This window comes from Lepus europaeus, chromosome 12 (genome assembly GCF_033115175.1).
Source record: "Lepus europaeus isolate LE1 chromosome 12, mLepTim1.pri, whole genome shotgun sequence".
Taxonomy (NCBI): Eukaryota; Metazoa; Chordata; class Mammalia; order Lagomorpha; family Leporidae; genus Lepus; species Lepus europaeus.
Window position 1 is genome coordinate 34,100,507 of NC_084838.1, and position 19,504 is coordinate 34,120,010.

Sequence of the window (19,504 nt, forward strand, 5' to 3'; positions counted from 1 at the left end):
TTTGCTTCTTGATTAGACTCTTTACTGATGGTTTATTTATAAACACAGAAGCTTTCCAGTTTCTTTCAAAGGAAGGAATGGACTAAAGGAAGAGAAGATCATAGCAATTACCTGATGGAAAGTCTGAGAACAAACAGCTCCAAAAAGGCTGATTCTATAAGTAATGTCTGATCTTCTTTGGGGAGATCAGTAAACCCCGGAATCTTCTCCGCCCAGCTTCTGGATACGTCAATGGAGGCTGTCAGAAGGTTGTAGAACTGTTGCACATGCTCAGCATCCGTGCCTGCAGCAGCCTGGTCGGTGGGACAGTACTGAAATGCAAACCACAGAGAGCAGCGTTATCCTGATTCATTTGCAGATCGGCTCTCACAAGCCTGTCAATGCCTAAGTTGATGATTTTGGATCCCACCATTTATAAAACCCTGTCATATTCACAGTCTCATCTGATTCTCACAGAAATAAAATGACCTTCATTTTATCATTCCATAGACAAAGACATTTGCTCAAATCCCATTACTGCAATGGCTCTCCAGTCTCCACTGTGGAGCTTTGGAAAACATGCTTGTCTGGATCCCAGCCCCAGAGATTCTAAAGTAGTTGGTCTGGGGTGGGGTTTGGCCATGGGGCATTGTAAAAGCTCCCTGGGTGATTCCCAAGGGCTGCCCATGTTGAGAATTGCTCCCATGGGGCTTGAGCCTGATGGACCTCAAGTCTCTGCTGATTCTGTTATAGCATAGCAGCCTCTCAACAAGATGCCACATTCTCCCAGTGGTTCTCAAAGTGTGGTTTTGGGGCCAGCATCATCAGCACCACCTGGGAAGGGGTTAGAAATGACAAATCCAGGCCCCACCTCAGGTCTACTGAACCAGAAAATCTGAGATTTATCGGGACTGTAGTTGTTGAAGTCTGAGCATCAGAATTAACCAACAGGACACAAGAAGTAATTCTGCTTGATGTTGCTGGATCTCTGTGAGATAAATCAGAAAGTGGAGGAAGGGGAGATGTCCTTGACAGAGCCCAGGTGCCATCTGAGGGCTTGAAGCTACTTAAATTAATCAAAATTTAAAATTCAGGTCCTCAGCCACACTGGCTACAGTTCAAGTGTTCAATAACTGAATGTGGTGTAGAACATTCCCATCCCTGCAGAAAGATCTGTTGGACTGCATTGATCTAGAAAGTCCCAGGAAAATAAAGGTACAAGTAAAAAGGTACAATAAAGGTACAATAAAGGCTCTACCAGCATTTGGGTATTCCGGTAGAACCAGGCTCTTGCTTGAGTCATTGAAGGGAAAACATTTCTGCTTTGGGCAGGAAGGTTGATATACCAAGATAATAATCAAGGGACAACCAACAACAAAGAGATTTAAAAGATATGCTGAAACACTCAAGTAAATATGCACATCATTTCCTTCACCTTAACAGGACTAAGTGTGATTTTGCATCCCTTCTCTCAGTTGAGCCTCATGGGGCAGGGATGTTAATCTTGACTTAACAGATAAGGAAATTGAGGCTCCGGGAATTAAGAAGCTTTCCCAAGCTACATACCCAGCAGCGGTACAGCCAAGACTTAAGACTTAGGCCATAAGTCCTACACCTCCTGGCTGGTAGTGCCTGATGTTACTAGTTGGCAGCCTACGGGATCATTTCTGAAATCTTTACAAAGCATTTTGCTTTACTCTAATTGAAGCTTCCCAGGTATATATTCGTGGGTCCCATGTTTCTGTCAACAGCACAGTGACTGGCACATATCAACAAATAATTGTTGACTTTTTTTCACTGAAAGAACAGTCAAGGTAATGCTGAAGTTTGCCACTCTTCTCTAACCTGGTGGGAGGAGAATTAGTCAATAAGGAATAGGCAATAAGCACATTATACTTATTGCAAAGCTATCTGGGTGTGAGGAAATGGGGCACTTGTCTAACTGGGCCTTTCTTTTTCTTTGTGTTTTTCCAATACACAGCATAAAAATAACTTAAGAATCATTAGACAGAGAGCCAACCTACTTTAATCCAAGTTTTGTTTGGTCCCTAATATGTGAAATAGTGTAACACTTCTCTGAGCCTCAGTTTTCTCCTCTGTAACATGGGTATAAAACCTTTCTCAAACTGTTGTGATGATTAAATTTGAAAAATCATGTGAAGGTCCTGCTATGTAGAACATGTCTCACAAGTTATCAGTTCTTGGAACTATTAGCAGCACCCAGTTTCAATATTTATAAAATAGGGGACTGTACTGAAGCAGGTTTCTAAATTTCAGCCCTGGCTTTGTAAGATCTGTAATTTTGGGTCCAGTTGAGCCCCGACTCCTCTGTTCCCAACAATCGCACACAGTGTCTGGGACTCTGGGAGGCTCTGGATTTTCTGTGATGTGATGGAGCAAAATCCAGAAGGAAGCAATCCTCCTTTCCCAGGGACATTCAGGGATCAGCATGTGCCTGTGTTGTACCCATTTCCCACCTTCTCCTTTCAGCATATATACTCTTAACTAGAGGAGAGTGGGAAAAGGGATTTAAATCTTTCCCAGTTTCTCCTCTTTTATGCCTCTAATTCCATGTGTTCCCCAAGGGCAGGATGACATTCAGGGCAGGACTGCCTTTTAAAAGCCAACAGCACTACATGTGCAACACCCAAATGAGTGGTGCTATGGAACAGAACAAAGTATGATGGATCAGGCAAGCAGGTCATTGGTTCCTCAACCAGGCTCTAGCACTGAACTGCTTGCTCTGTAGCTCTAGACAAGTCACTTAGCCTCTCTGGTTTTGTTTTTGCCTCCAAAACAGTAATCAACAGGATTAGCTTATCCCTAAGATTCCTTCTGGGTCTTGTATTCAGTGATTGTAAATGTTGGTAAATTGCACCAGGTATGATGTGATTGCCTAGAATCTGATATTGATTAAGTATTATTAAAAAAAAAAAAAAACAGTGGTTAAATGGAGAATAAAAAGACAAAAGGATGTAAGCTTTTCCCCAGGAATGGGACCTAACAGCTCCTGTCTGCACTGACTTTCCTGAAACCATGGCTTACAACTCAACAACTGATGCTTCCAATATTTGTTCAAAACCCATGAGAGCACACAGGGTCCTCTGCAGGCCTCTGCTCCTGCTGGCTCACATTTCATGCCTCCTGCACACAGGGAGATGACGTCTCTGCCGCCCTGTGTGTGTGTACTTTTCTCTGATGGAGCTCAGTGAGGAGGAAAGCCAGCAGGCCAGGTCTGCTAGGCTCCCGCCAAATCCTATGGGCTGCACCTGCAGTGATTCTGGTCCACATCCCAGAACTCTAGAGTCAAACTGGATTCAGCCTGAGCCACCAGCAACTGGGGGGGAGGGTAACTAGAGGGGGAAGGGAGAAATCAAGTGTCTCCTCTATTGAATATAAGATTTGAAGAAAAAGCAAAACATTTTAGATTCTTCTCTGCCTGACCTACCAGTTTAGACCTGAAGTTGGAAGCACTGGATCCCCAGCTCTGCTTCTGGGCTCTTCTAGATTATTCTCTTAGAACTGGATAGATTTGGGGCTCACTGAAGAAAATACAGAAATATTTGTCTACTGATCATGCCAATTAAATATAGGCCAAATACAAAAAGTCTTTTAAAATGAAAATTTTCCCCTGTTTGCCTTGATTTTTTTTATTGCAGCCAGTAGACACAACTGGTCTACCAGAACTCTGGCCTTACAGTAGACACAGAGACACAGTGTTACACAGTTACTAACAGCCAGCCCTAGTGAAGATTTATCTGAAGCACCCAGAATAATGGCCAAGAGCTGCAAACAGCAATGGATATTATTCAAACTCCAGTGAGTCTACACACTTCATATGGCAATAGCACAGCTGTGCAAGTCAGACTTGAGCAACAGCCTATGCCTAAAATAAAATATTTAAAAGGGAATTAAGAGAGACCCTTGGAGAACACCAGTTCTAAAAGTTGGCAATGTGGTGCTTTAATAGCAGAGTGGAATCCAGTATTTACTCCATCTCCCTTTCAGCCCTGCCTAATATGTAAAATTATCCTAAGGATGTGTTTTTCGCTCCATAGAAGGCTATTTTCTCTGAGTCTTTATATATCAAAATGTTTTAAATGTGATCATTCTATGAGTCAAACAATCTAGATGTATTCTTATGTCCTTACATTTTAAAAAGTGGTGTTTTAAAAATTGGCAATGAAAACAAATCGGCAATGAGTATATTTTCCCGCAAATTTCTTCTTTTCTGATCTAACTGCCTGCCCCTCCTCAAAAGACTCAAAAAACTCCTCTCCTCCCACCAAAGACATCTCAACAGTTATGCAGTGCATGACATCCATCAGCTACTCAATAAATATGTGTAAAATACATTAATTTCTGAAAAACGTATATATCTATTACTTATCTCTTGCCAACTCCAAGAAAAGCTGGAAAATTCAAGGAATGATTGACTTGTGATTGTGAATCTCTACTGAAGGTTCTCAAACCCCAGCATGCCAAAGAATCATCCGAGGCACTTGTCTGCTTCCCCTTCCTCCCAGTTCTGATTCGAGAGGTCTGGCTGTAGCCTGGGAATCTGCTTTTAAGCAAACACCGCAGCACTCTCTGGGCCCCCAGCTTTGGGAAATGCTGACCTGTGCCCACAGCAGAACTGCAGCAGATGTAACAGTCAGAGGGTCAGGGTGTCAGAAGGCTAGAGGGGATCAAGGGAGTGCATTTGCCCCCATCTCCTCTCCATTTAGATAAGGAGACAGTGCCATGCAGGGGGCCGGACTGGGCTGCGGTCATCCTGTGAATCAGGGGCAGTTTGAGAGGGGCTTCTGAGACGCTTCCAGCACCTACTCCTTCAGCAGACTTAGACCTGCTGCTGACTTTGTAGATCCAACATGTGTTAGCCATGTTGTTTCTTACGGCTATCTTGTTCCCATTTAAATGTCACTTGCTGGTGTCTGGTTTTATCCAGGCAATGTTTCTCCTATTTAAGCCTGCTTCTGCATTAAGTAACACCGATTACCACAAACACCCTAGTGTGCCGAAAAATATTTCAAATGACCAACTAATGAGGACGTTAAGTATATTTTCTCATTAGCAATCATGCAGGCTCCGAAGCCAAGCCGAGTTATCTATATAGACTTGCACTGCTAAATGAAAAGCAACTGTGGGCAGAGACGCGCAGCATTTCAAGGAGAAACAAATTGAATGTGACATGTTTTGACTGCACTGATGTACAAGGATCTGAACTCACTTTTGTGGGAGAGAAGTTTTGCCCAAAGGAGAAGTGAAGGTCCCAGGGCCAGGAACACGTCACAAAGCTCAGGAGCTCTCTTTTTGGACTCTAAAACATTCATTCCTTCTGGGACTTGGAACTAAACCCTGCCCTTCCCCACAAATGGGGAGAAAACTGCTCATTGACTCCCTAAAGGCACAAACGCTGATCCATGAAGACCGAAACACACCAGGCTGGCAAGCATTTTCTTCTTTCTCTATTAACCTGATTCACCGGGGAAAGTTGGTATTGCTAATAAATCGTGTTTGTCAGATCTACTATCTGGCACAAATTTGATAGGGCAAATTCTTACTTAAAATGGAATAAACTACAGATACACACTGGACTGTTAACCTTGGTTATCCTGAGAGGTAGGATCAGGAGAGGAAGAAGAGACTCTCAGTTTTTTATTTTTACTTCTAAATGGCTTGCCTGTTTAAAAAAAAAAAAACGAATGGATATTACTATTATTGTAATTATAGTATTATAAAATATAATGAAGCTTCTATTTTTAAAAAATATAGTAAATTGGCATTTATTTGCCGGTTAAAAATAATTGATATTAATGTTGTAATTATAGTATTGTAAAATATAAAAAGCTTTTATTTTTAAACAATCTAGTAAATTGACATTGGTACAAGCAGCAATATGATGAAACAGAAACATATGAGTGTTCTTCAAAAGGTTTATAGTTGGAGCAGGCATTTGGCCTAGCAGTTACGCTACCAGTCGGGATGCCTGCATTCTATATTGGAGTGCCTGGGTTTGCATCCTTACTCTGGTTCCCATTCTCATTTCCTACTGATGCAGACCCCAGAAGGCCACCGGTGCTAGTTGGAGTGGCTAGGTCTCTGCTGCTCACATAAGAGACCTGAATGGAGTTCCCAGCTCTTAGCTTAAGCCTGGCCCAGTCTTAGCCATTGTAAACATTTGGGGAGTGAATTAGAGAAGGGGAGCATTCTCTTTTTTTCTGTCTCTCTTTGCTTCTTAAAAAAAAATCTCATGGAAAAAATGGAATTAAAGAAATGTTAATTTTGGTGCAAAAAAATGAAATGCAGGCATAGCTATGTGGGTTTTTTTTGTTTGTTTGTTTGGTAATATACATTTTCTGAACTTTTTGAAGACCCCTCTTATTACCTTGAGTGATGAGATCTGGATCTTGTCCTAGCTCTGCCACCTACCTCGGGCAAACCCATTAGCCCCTTTAAGCCTTAATTTACCCCTCTGAAAATACAGGAGTTGGATTGGATGCTCTCAAGTTCACCTCTAGTTCTGTGAATTTGTAAATGTAAAAACTTTAAAGGGAAGGTACCATGAACATATGAACATTGAATTTCGGTGAGTGACAGTCAAAAAAGGAACAAAATCATAAAGTATATCACACAAAGCTGGGGGCTCAAGTGAACATATATAAAAATATATGTAGGGGCTGGGCTGTGGTGTAGTGGGCTAGGCTTCTGCCTGCAGCACCTGCATCACACATAGGTGCTGGCTGCTCTTGTCCTGGCTGCTCCTCTCCCAATCCAGCTCCCTGCTAATGCACCTGGGAAAGCTACAGAAGATGGCCCAAGTTCTTGGGCCCCTGCACCTGCATAGGAGACCTGGAGGAAGCTCCTGGTTCCTGGCTTCAAAGTGGTCCAGCTCTAGCCATTGCTGCCATTTGGGGAGTGAACCAGCAAATGGAATACCTTTCCCTCTGTCTCCTTCTCTCTGTCTGTAACTCTGGCTCTCAAATAAGTAAATAAAATGTTTTTTTTTTTTTAAATATATGTGATGGTGCCTGGCTTGAAGTAGGCACACAATGAATTCATTTTGTGTCTTCATATTCTGAGAAAGAACAAAGCATGGTCTATCTTGTTAAATGACAGGTTACTTAACCACATGTATGCTTATATGTCTGTATATATAAGCACTCGAGTTTAGGGACAGTAAGCTAAACCTTGGAATTGTAAAATCTCAATAGATGGAAAAGATGACGTGTCATCCAAGATAATCCTTCCCCTTGTAAGGAGTCCTGTCACATGTTCTCTTTAATTACTTCTTGTGTTGAGGAATTTCACAGAAGCTGTTATAGCCAAGACAGTGTGTCTTCAGTGCAAGCTGGAGGAGGTTGCCCTCTCTCTCCCTCCAGATCTGCTCTTGGGAACAAGTTTGTTTTACCACAGGGTACGAGAGCGACCTAATCCCACCAGATCTTCTCCTTTCCTGTTTATATATTTCCATTTCCTCCCAGTATCCTTCACAAGTTTCCAGAAACAGTGTATCGATCTCCCTCTTAAATCCCAGCTTGGAATTGGACTTGATCTATACTTGAAGTATGGTATGAAAGGACAGAGTCTGGGACCATCCACAACGCGGGTGTCATCCCATACTGTATCTACTACTGCAGTCTAAGGTAATTTAACATCCCTCCCTCTTGCCACACACATACTTTGTGAGCTCAGATTGAGTGCATACAAAATAGACTCTAGAGAGCTTCTTAACACGAACCACTGGCAAGCCAAGGCCCTTCCATTTTTTTTTTTTAATTTTAAATACTGAGCTTCACATTTATTTTTGTTAACTTTCTCCGTGATGGTTTCAGCCCTTCCTGTTCCAACCTGTCGAGATCACTCTGAATGTTGATACTGACATCCATCATATTAGCGATCCCTCCCAGCTTTCTGTCATCTGCAAATGTGATCAGCATGCTCCTATGCCTTCATCCAAGTTTCTGATGAAAACTCACTGTATTTTTTAAAGTCTTTTAATTTACTTGATTTTGGTCCAATTTTTTGATAATTTTGTAAAGCTATCTAAAAGCAGGAGAATCTAAGCTATGAGGTTCAATCTGATCCTAAAACAATGCAATCAAAGTAAATATGTTTTGCAAGATTGAGCCAGGCCTCAAAGATAGTATAATGTGACCCACACTCTGGCATGGTCAATCCGTTATTTTGGACAAAGCTAACAATTAAATTGGATAAATGTTTGTTGATGAGGATGATGACTCTAGACTCGCACACTGAATGGTGTGGAGGCAAGCAAACATGCTGGATTGATTTTTCAGTGTGGAGACAGTTCCCAGCTGGGACAACTCAAAGTGCCGGGAGGGTTTGCCATTGAATGACTAATTAGGCCATGTCTACAGATAATTGCATAATTTGGGGCCAAAAAGTCACTTTGGGAGGCTAACTTCTCTGAATGACCATTGATAGTGATTTCAAATGCCCTGGGATAATGTCAGAATGTGTGCTGGAGCCTTAGCCTAGGCAGTATCTAGAAGCTTCCTTAATTCAGATGAATTACGTAAAGAGAAGCCAGGGGTGCTTCAGGGAGGGAGGAGTCTTCGTTCCTGAATATTTTTTCCATCACCTACTCTCACTGAAACAAGAGAGGCACCGACGCTTGGTATTTAAGAGCACAGACTTTGGGTCCAGTACACTCAGCTCCTAATTCTATTTCTAGTGCATATTAGCTATATGACCTTGAGCTATTGCCTCTTCCAGTTTGAATTTCCTCATCTGTGAAACAGGCATCAGAATACTTACCTTAGTGGTGTTGCATGGTACTTGACTTGTACTATTCAAGCTCATTAGTATTTTTGACAGATGACGTTGTAAAAAAAATTTGGCCAAGGAAATAGCATACAGGGCATTGTGCTAAAGCTTTGACAAGTGTTGAAATATTTAATCTTCACAAACAACCCCAGGAAGAAGATATTATTATTATTATTACCCCATAGCACAGATGAGGAAACTGAGGCATTAAAAAGTTTAACCTATTGCTCAAGGTCACCCAGCTAATAAATGGTGGCATTAGGATTTTCATCTAGGCCTGCATGATTCCAAAGCCCACAGTCTCAACGACTACATTCTTCTGTTATACTATTATTTGAGATTTGACTTTCGAGAAGAGATGCTACTTGTAATCAGGATAAGAGTCCTCAACCTTTGGTGCTAAGGCTCTCCCATGCTTCTCATAGGAGTCTTGTGATCAGGTGCAGAGAGGCGGCTTCAGCGCCTATAATGAGGGTGAGGAGGAGGAAAAGAGGATCACAGCGGGGACACCAATCATTTCTGTCAACTCTACAACCTAAGAGGAGGGCCCATGGCAAAGACATAACTCACACTCTTTGCCAGTCATTCAACCAGAAGCTTGGAATGCTGATTAGAACTGGGGAGGGCAATGTGGGAGTAGCTGCCAGGTCCGATCAACCAGCCGGGGACCCCTGGATTGCTACCTGTTTTTCTGTGTGCAAGCTCTGTTTTTAGGTTTTCTTGTCTTCCCGTGGGGACAATGCTCCCTACAGCTCGTGGCTGTTTAAAGGAGTCAGTGTACCACCATGTCTAACATGTAGAAATTGTTCAGTCCTTATCAACTTTTTCCCTTCCCCTTTCTCCTCAGTGAGACCCTGTTTTACTAGAAGTTTGCTCTTTAAGTCCTTTTAAAAACTGTCTTATGGTAACATTTATATATTTTCTCAGAAAATCCTTTCTCTGACGGCTCTTCTCTGTGTTGTCCAGATTTTAGGGCAATGTGTAGAGTTCAGACAGCTGGGATCTGACTACATCCCCTATGAAATGAAAATGTTGGTATGTTTTGGTTGACTAACAACACTGGTAATCATTTATGATTTTCACGATGTTTTCATCACTCTTGTGTGACTGCTGTTCAGAGCACCCCTCTGGGGTTAAGTATTGTAATCATCTCCACCGTAGGGATGAGAAAGGCAAGAGCAGGAGCCAGGTGACACAGGCAGGAAGCAGCGGAGGCAGCGTTCCATCCCAGTCCTCCTGACACCTCCCGATGTTGAGGCCAGGGCTCACTCCTCTCCATCAGTGCTCTAATCCCTTTGAATAGGCAGCAGGTCAATCAATGCCGGTGCAATTGGGTAAACTGCTTAAGGATAACTTGAGGCTTGCCCAGATGGTTTGATCACAATATGAAAAAACCGGAAGCCACTTGGTCTAGACCATACAGAAAGCTACAAATTGTAGTTCACCTGTGCAGATTTTCATTAGCACAACCACCAGGAATCCTGCAACAATGAGTATGACAGGTGCAGCTCTGTCAGGGTCATTTGTTAAGGCATTTAGAGATCCAATAAGGCAAAAATTATTTGGTGCAATGGATGCACTGAATTGCTAAATGAAGTGAGAAATATAGAAAAGGTATGAAAACTCTCTAGCAAAGTCATTCAAGCAACTCGTATTACTAGTATACTAGTATCTTGAATAGAGACCCCGATGGTTCATTTGAAAGCAGGATATAGTAAAACTTACTCTGGAATAATCAAGATCTCTGGGTGTTGAGTCTGTTAAAGCTCGGACAAGGGCATTCATCATACAGATCGGAGGAGAAGGTGGAGAGGGTTGAGAAGGTTCCTGCTGTAAAGGGCTCTTTGGTTTGGAAGGCAGCCGACCTCTCCTCCCTTTCAGACTATCTGTACGCACGACTGATGCAGAGAGGGAGAGAGAGAGAGAGAGAGAGAGAGAGAGAGAGAGAGAGGGAAACAACCGTCAAATATTTTGTTATAAATCACAAAAAGGAATCCAAATACATTATAGTTGAGCAGTCATTAATGAGACCGAACATTTAAAAGAGGCAATGTTTAGAATGAGTTGAAACAAACAACGTAGAAGCCACCCCATACTTGCATTTGGTAATGAATTAGTTCTAAAAGCTTGTGTTTTAAATAAAAGTAAAATGTGTGTACACAAGCTCACTATTGATTTTGAGAAATGAGAATAAGTAGTTCTCAGTTATTTTTAGGTAAAAAACATACCAGTAAAATAAAATGCTGGAAAAGAGGAACTAGGAAATTCACCATCCCAATGTAAATATTAACATTTTTTAAACAATATCTGAGACTATGTATAAGAAAATCAGCTTAAAAAATGTCATCTTCATACCTTCTTTAACCATTCCGACACTGAGACACTTCTGAAATCGACAGTACTGACACCGGTTTCGACGTCTCTTGTCTACTGGGCAGTTTTTATTTGCAAGGCAAACATATTTTGCATTTTTCTGCACCGTTCTCTGCAAAAATACAATACAGAGACACTCAAGTAACAGTTTCTGGAAAGAGGTAGGACCTGACAAGATGTATTTTAATTACAATGTGAAAAGCGACAGTGCAATTCGTATAATTAGATAAATTTAATTTCCTAACACGCTAGCCTGCAGGAAAAACAATTTTATTAGTGTTAGCTGCTGACAATGAAAATCATCTTGGATTGTTCTGAAGCAAGTCTCAGGAGACACCCAACTCTGAATGATAAAATCATATCTGAAATTACCAGGTCAACATATCATACCTTGGAGGATTAGATTATCTTCACTTTTAATATCCCTTTGGGAACAATTTTCTACTTGTTATACTCCCCTGATTGTTGCTGACCTTATTAAAATAAAATCAAAAGTATCTGGGATGTACTTGTATGCTATCACTATTGTAAGTTAAATATCACAGTTTTGTTACCCAATAGAGATGAAAACCATCAAAAAGCAAAATCAGGATTTGTCTAGTTAAAATATATATGAAATACTGTCTTAATGACAAATGAAACTCACTCAGCCTGTGTATTTTATCTTAAAGAATACATATGATAAGCTGACCATTTCTGATTTTTGAAAGCAAACTCTTGAAATTAGATACTAAAAATCACTATCACATCCAAGAAAAGAAAAAAAAAAAAGCTTAGATACAAAAGAACAAGAGAAAGAGATATAAGAGCCATATATTCGTGAAAATTCCCATTAATAGGTCATTTCATAAATAACTATTGACAGAAACACCAAAATAACCATATTGCAAAAGTCATTCACTTGGGCTTGGATATAAAAATAATGTTATATTTTTCAGAATCACATAAAATTTTGAAATGGCACATGGAAAAATAATTAAGCATATTTTTAAGCTTGTTTTTTTAAACTGAAAACATTTATGCCAATAGCTAGATTTCACCACTTGGAGTGAAATTGTTCACAAATATATCTGGGAAGCCTAGGCTACATTAAAAAACAAAAAAAGTCCAGGTAGCTTGGACTTTGTGATCTATTTTGTGTCCAAAAGTCTAGATTTACTTCCAATTTTTCTTTCAGTCACCTCCAACTCCTGTGTTTCCGTTTTCACCCTAATATCTTCCAATTTCACTTCAAGGCAAGGGCTGGTTTCTAAATTGCATGAAACTTAACAAAGCCACCCTATCTCTCTAAAACATGTTTCTCCTGCTTTGGAATGTGATTTTCATCTCAAATGCAAATCTCAAACACAAACACACTTCTGAATTTCCAGCATTTAAATTCTCAGCAGTCTATAAAGATATAAAACTTGTGTCTCTTCAATGAAGCTGTCTTTCATTGACCATGCAGTCATTTCTAACACTTGCTTTCTTGCCATCATTCTCAAGGCTATATGCCAATCTGAGTGCTGGTGGCATTTTGCTTCAGGTATACATTTTCCCAATAACCTGAAGGCTTCCTCATGTTTGTGTGAGCCTGCGCAGTGCAAGGAGAGGCAGAGATCGTTACAGTTCAATCACCGAATTCCCATCATTAACTGCACTTCATGTCACATTTTTAAAGAATTCAATTTAATGGTAGAAAGCCACTGGGTAAAACCTGCTCCTGTTCCCTTAATTAACAGATCTGTAGGGTGGTTCTCCCTCATCTTGCCCCCTCCCTTTCAAGTATAGATTTGTTTTCAAGGGATTGCTGCAGCAAAGGTAAGCTGTTGGGGAACACTTAATGGACATTTCTAGAGGTGGAATGTATTACCATGCCTGCATTTTTGTCAACTCTCGGTTGTTTAGGGCTGACTATGACTGTGGATTATTTGTAATCCTCTTAATTGTTTTACTTTCTTTTCCCCCTTTCTGTTGCCAGTTTCACTGCCCTTCAGCATTTCCACTGAAAGGCTTCAAAAATCAAATCTGATAAAGGAATGCAGATACTTGAAAGCAGCCCTGGTACGGCTTGAATAGTTAAGACAGAGAAGACAGCTAAACTAAATGCAAAAAAAAAAAAAAAAAAGGCTAAGGTTGTGCACTTAAAACATCATCATCCATAATACCTGTAGGGCACTTAAAATATTGCAGTCTTACCACAAGCTCTTCCTCATTTATCTGCAGAATTCAATTAATAACATGATTACCACCCCCAGTTCAAAAATAACTATAGCTTGTGGGTAGTACACTCATCCATAAACATGTGCATTTCAATAAATACTTGATAGTTTTCACTTAATAATGAACTATTGTTTTATGATCTTTTAATATGATAAAGTGTTTTCATTTTAAAAAGTCTTATTTGATACAGTCCTTCTCTGCGTTTTTTCACTGATAGGAAAATGGAGTCCTACAAAGAAATGTTGTGCCCAATGTCATACAATTGGTAGGTGACATTTGGAACAGTGCTCCTATTTGAGTCTTCTGACTCCAAGTCCAGCATGCTACCAGATACATTCCATTGGTCTCCCAAAACCTAGTTACCCTGTCAGCATCCTGCTCCTCACCTCCCTCTACTCTACCCCACACTGGAGACTAGGGAGTGACTTGGGTGCATTTGCCAAGGCATGAAATAACAGCCAGAGGGGTGGGAGTGAGGAGGGTGGGACAGAAGTATCTGAGGCTTGGGAATCAGAGCAGAAAGTACAGCAGCAAGACAAGACCTTTCCCAGCCACCACCAAGCAGTAGAAAGAGGAGGAACCAGCTGGGTCCTCGTGTGCAGCTTACACCCTGCCCAAGACTTCGCAGCTCTAGGGTTCAGCTCCTCATGGGTAAAATACAGGGCACTTCCAAAAGTTCCCAGAATAATGGAATTAGAAGATAGTGTGCATTTTCTGTGACCTTACGGAAGACCTCTAACCTCTAATAAGGGAAGGCTGATGACCCAACTGCTGTAAAATCCTCCTTTAGATCTGAGAGGATGAACGCTGCCTGCACCTGACACTCACAGAGGTAGGGGAGGGTTCCTAGAGGACACAGTGGGTTGGTGAGACCCCAGGCCCCAGCTTCTGTCATCTATGGAGGGAGCTGCTCCTACTACATCCAGCCAGTGGCTCCTGTCTGTTCTGTACTGAAAAGCTGTGAAAAGGGCATGCCTTCTGGGGTCACACACATGAGCTGGCAACCTGCCTCCATTCTCTCTCTCTCTCTCTCTCTCTCTCTCTCTGTTCTGGCCAGTGGATCAATCACAGTGAGCCTTCCTATGAAGTAACGATAATATCTACCTTCAAACATTGTTAACAATAATAGTGAGCATCCACAATTCAATCTTAGGACCGTCTGAGTCCACAAGGAGACACCCGGGATGGACAGACAAGAAATGCAGTGAGGTTTTTGCATCGTTGAAGTCAGGGATCCTTTTGAGAACCTGATGAAAAGCTCTCTCTAGAGAGATGCTTCTAAGGCCATGTCAGGTCAGGAGGTTTCCAGACTCCTCAAACTCCTGTCCAGGGCTTTCAAAAGTGGCTGTGAAGGTACCAGGAGAGGCCACAGGACCACACAGCCTAAGGGTTAGGCCTCTCAAACAGGGCTCCTACACCCACCCAGATGCTCCCCAGGGCAGGGGGCTGGCTGCAGGGGTGGGGGCGGGGCACCGATGCTCACCTTGAAGAAGCCCTTGCAGCCCTCGCAGGTGCGCACCCCATAATGTTGGCAGGCAGCGTTGTCCCCGCACACGGCGCACGTGCCCTCGCCCGACGACGAGCTCCTGTTGGGAGGCGACGGCAGGCTGGGACTCTCGCCCAGCAGGCTGGACGCGGTAGGGGAGGCCGTGAGGCCGAGCGGTGGGAAGGGCAGCGCGGCCGCCCTCTTGGCCAGCGGCAGCCCGTACGGGTGGCCCTCGAGCGCGGCAGCCTGGCTGCCCGCGGCGGCCGCGGCCCCCAGAGGCAGGCTGAGCGCAGCGGCGGCCGTCGGGTCGTAGCCCAGGTGGTGACCGCCGGCCGGGCTGGGCGCGGGCGGGTGCGGCGGCGAGGGCTTGAAGTGGAAGAGCGGGAAGCGTGCGCCGGCCACTGTGGGCACCGCCTTCATCGGCGGGTCCAGCAGCGGCCCGGGCGCGATGCAGCTGGACGCAGACGACAGCGCGTCGTCCCACAGCGCCCCGGTCTGCTGGGGGAAGCCGGGCGTGGTGGGGGTGGACGGCGGGGACTGCTTGAAGTACATGGAAGTGCTGGGCAGCACCTCGTCTTCCGGGCCGGAGGCAGGAGGAATGGAAGGCTGCTGCTGCGGCGGCGGCTGCGGCTGAGGCTGCGGCTGGTGATGGTGGTGGTGGTGATGGTGGTGATGGTGGTGATGGTGGTAGCCGTGCGAGCGCCCCTCCTCCATCTTGATCAGGGGCCGCGGCCCAGACGGCTGCATTTGGTACAGGCAGGAAGGCTTGAGTTCGTAGCTGCTCGAGTAGCCCTCCATGAAGGTACTGAAGCTGGGCAGGGACGTAGTGGCTGTGGCCGTGATCTCGGTGCCGCCGAGGTCCATGGTCAGCTTGGCGTAGTCTGGGTTCATGATCTCCGCGGCGTATTCTGAGCCGTACGTCTGCGCTGCATAACTGGAACCTGGAGGTGAAGGGCTATACTGGGCTTGCACGCAGGGCATATCTGCGGGGACAGGGACAAGGGTCTCTCAGCAGCAAGTCGACATCCCTTTTCCTCGCTAACAGGCGGCGCTGGATTCATTGCTCTCTAATCTAGGAAGCAGAGAGAAAGCGACAGCCTCTCCTGCTAGCAGACTTAAGGCTCCACGCTTTCATCCTCCCTGGGAAGAAAGCTGAATCCCTGACTGATGGAGGGGCCACAGGACACCAAAACCCAGTTTCCTGGAGACCTCTGTACCCAGCCTGCCCCGTCCTTCTCCAGGTCGGGGAACCTGTGCCCAGAGCTGTTTTTTTTTTTTTAAGACTGCCTTTGAATCCTCTAAACTAATTAGGGTGGCCTCCTGAGCCACAAGCTGGGAGGACAAAGAGCAAGCCAATGAATGCCCGGATGGTTTCTTCTTGGGGGGAAAGAGGCCACTGCTCTCCCAAACCACACACACTGATTTGCAAACCCATGAGTTTTTAAAAAAAAGGGGAGGGGTGTCCTATGTGGGACTAACTGGCCCACTGGGAGACAGTGACATTCTAACATTTCATGAGTGCCAACTGAGGCTGCCCACACTCGTGCAGCTGCTTTTTGCCACCTCTCCCCACTTCTTCAAACAAGGCTAGCAGCCTGCACTAAGTGGACCCCTGTTGAGGATGGTGAGGTGGGAACACAGGCCCCAGGAAATGGGCTCGGGGGTGTTTGCACCATCTGCAAAGAAAAAGATCAGCAGTTGCAACAAAACACCCACCAAACCAGCCCTCTGCTCTAATATATGCAATCTACGTGTACAGACTCTGACTAATAAAATACATCAGTGGCTGTTTTACAGCAACAGTGTACAGCTATCACCATAGGCAAGTTAATCTGGGTATTTTTCTGATGACAGAAGAATGAGTTCCCTGGAAAAGAAGAAAGCAGCTTCTTTTTTTTTTTTTTTTTGGTACAGATTTGGTTTCTCTCTGCCTTTGTGACTACGCCAAGTGCCCCCAAGCTACTGGTGTCCAGGGTGCTTACTACTGTTCAGAGGTTGGGCTGTGTTAAGAAGGCCTTGAGAACTGAAAGATCTGTGGATGATGACTTTACCTAATCATTTCCCTTCCTTTACGGCTAGGTAGTAAATGGTAACATGGGCAGTTTCTGGTGGTTGGTTTTTCTGAGCCAAAGGAAAACCAGGTGCAAAAGGTGTGACTAATAGAAAAGTGAGTACTTCACATTTCCTTTGACATCTTTCTCTTACCCACATTTCCAAATCTGATTGAGTCATGCGTGTATGGGATGAAATCTTGACTTGAAAAAAGGTGATGAGGGCCTGTTGGAAGAAGCAGTGATGAGGAGAAGCAGGTCCAGCCTTCCTTTTCCAGGCAGGCCTTAAGAACACACACACTAGTCTGCAGTTGGAGGATTACTTATCTTGCTCTCCAGTTGCTGGGACAAAATGAAAGGCTTATCATTTAAGCAAGAAAGAACACTGCCTGATCTTTCGTCAGGTCTGCTTCTTTCAGCACCTCTGGGATTTTTCTGTTACTCTTTTCCGTCATTCTTCCTTGCCAGTTCCTACCTATTGCACTTCTTTGTGTCCTTCTGAGGTTTCTAGCTAGAAGATGAGCTTGTTGGGACTGTGTTTTACTTATCTGTGTATCTACCTCCCTGGTGCCTACACAGGCCTGGCACCTAGCATTCCTGGAACAAATTCACCAAGAGGTGGTGCAAACCAAATCTATAATCCTTTCTGTTGCCAAACTTACATTGACTCCTTGGTTTTCAGCTGAAATGCTTTTTTTTTTTTCTTTTAAAAAACCTTTCCCTCTGAGCTTCCATTATCCAAACTTGTGCACCCAAATGATTTTGGTTTTACATACCCAAGAATCCGTTAGAGCTCTCCATTGCCCTAAGGGATCCCACAACTCTTAAAACGCACACAGTGGGTATAAAAGAGAGACAACAATGAAGATATTAAAATGTATGGAAGACCCCAGTCTATTTTGGTGTATTTGCATTTTGCTTTGGAAAAATAATTTTTGAGAGATGCAACGCTTAATTTAATCTGGCTGCTCCCCCTCGGTAAGCAACAGGGTGTGGTAATACAGAGGAGCTTCGTGCGAGGAAGCCACCTGTGCTGTGAAATGCGCGGCCAGCAGTGGCTATCCTGGCACTGAGCGAGCAGACCAGTCTGCCCGCTGGGTGTGTGGTTCCCCCACCCGCTTCTCCCAGCCTGGGAAGTCTAAGAGGTCGCACTTTCAGACCTACCTGGAGGGTATCTTGCGCGCTGAATGGTGGGGCTGGGGGTCTCTCCAGCGGAGGCCGAGAGTGTAAGAGGCGGGGACGTCTTGGGAGGCGAAGCGGCGGCGGCGGCGGCGGCGGCGATGCCCGACTCCGCGGAGGGTCCAGGCTCAGGGCCCGGGCTTGCCGGGCTGCGCTCTTCCGCAGTGGGCTCTGCAGGCACCGGGAGAGAGGGCAGAGGTCGCGGTGAGACCAGGCTGGGTCACCACGGCCTGGGCGGGCATATGGGGAGGGGTTTGGCGGGGAGCCTCTAGAGAATTCTACTGCGTTAATTACCAAGAATTAGCGTAAGGGCAGGTAAGGGTACTTAAGGGTACCGGAGTCCCTGGGCAAGAAGCATCACACCGCCTTGGGAAAGCCGAGGAAAGGTTGTCCGCACCCGCTGCGCTCATCGCCGTTTTGAGGCACCCGAACCGAGGCTAAAAACCTCGCAGCCTGTCGTCGCCCAGAAATTGCTCTCTTTGCCCCCACAATTGGTTCCGGGCTCGCGAAGGCAGGAACACCGAAGAAAAGAGAACGCTTGAGGAACGAGTTCCGCCAGAATTTGGGGGTCAGCGAGTGTGCCTGAGCGGAAAATAGCCATTTTCCAACTCCGCCCGCCCGCCACCCCTCAGATACAAATTTTTACACGTTGCATAGGAAATGCATAAGGTCCGGAACGAATGCATGAATGCCCCGAGGAATTAAGAAAGTCTACGCTTTTCATTCTAAATGCTAATGGAGCTTCGCTTCTATTAGCCGCGAGTTTCGGGGGCCAGGGGTCAAGCAAACAAAAGGGCACAGTGCACAAGGAGGCCTGCTCTGGAAGCCGGGCGGCGAGGCGGGCGGAGGGAGGTTCCCTGCACGCAGCGGGCGGTGTCCCCGAGGGTGGGCGGCTTCGAGGCTGCAGGCCACCCCGCGCCCCGGAGGGGGCACATTCCTGGGAGCGCCTAATGCGGCTCCCGGGCGAAAAGCTCCACGCGCAGCCCAGCGAAACTTCGTCGCGGAGCGCTTTGGCCCCAAACTCCGGCCTACAGCGCCCCCTTTGCCTGGGGTGGGCAAAGCTCGGAGGGTAGGAACGTGGATCGAAAAAAAAAAAAAAAATACACAAAACCCCAAGTCAAACAAAACCAGAAGGAAAAACCTCCCGGGTGCACGGTCCGCAAAGGTCAGGTAAGTTCTGCCTCCTGCCACCCTCGATGGCCAGACTTTGCGTGCAGGGACAGAGAAAGGGGCTCGGAGTCCCCGGGTGCGGGAAAACCTCGAGGGCTAAGAAATGGGGGGATTCCCTCGCCATCCCCGGCCTGAGCCGCTCCGACGGGAAGCTTGCGCTCCCTGGAGCGCAGGCCCTGGAGGATCTTTCCACGGCCGCAGCGCACGCTTCTCGTCCCCGCGCAGCTTCTGTAGGGGTCTCTGGCTGTCCCCGCCCCCTCCTCCAGTGGGTGCT

At 45.1% G+C, this 19,504-nt stretch overlaps 1 protein-coding gene and 1 long non-coding RNA gene across 3 annotated transcripts in view; one reads left to right on the forward strand and one right to left on the reverse strand.

The window, feature by feature from the left end:
• Positions 1-19,504, forward strand: part of LOC133771221 (uncharacterized) — a 120,499-nt gene that overhangs the window by 72,576 nt on the left and 28,419 nt on the right. The window lies entirely within an intron of this gene.
• NR4A3 (nuclear receptor subfamily 4 group A member 3) overlaps positions 1-19,504 on the reverse strand; it is a 41,247-nt gene that overhangs the window by 19,755 nt on the left and 1,988 nt on the right. The window contains exons 2-8 of one of the 2 annotated variants that reach the window (XM_062207884.1): positions 18,458-18,642; positions 18,046-18,231; positions 17,036-17,107; positions 14,828-15,813; positions 11,125-11,254; positions 10,495-10,667; positions 112-311 (exon numbers count right to left, since the gene is read on the reverse strand). In XM_062207884.1, coding sequence (XP_062063868.1) covers positions 112-311; positions 10,495-10,667; positions 11,125-11,254; positions 14,828-15,813; positions 17,036-17,107; positions 18,046-18,231; positions 18,458-18,470 — 1,760 coding nt within the window. In that variant the 5' untranslated portion in view covers positions 18,471-18,642. The remainder of the gene's footprint in view (positions 1-111; positions 312-10,494; positions 10,668-11,124; positions 11,255-14,827; positions 15,814-17,035; positions 17,108-18,045; positions 18,232-18,457; positions 18,643-19,504) is intronic. The other variant, XM_062207885.1, reaches the window with a different exon arrangement.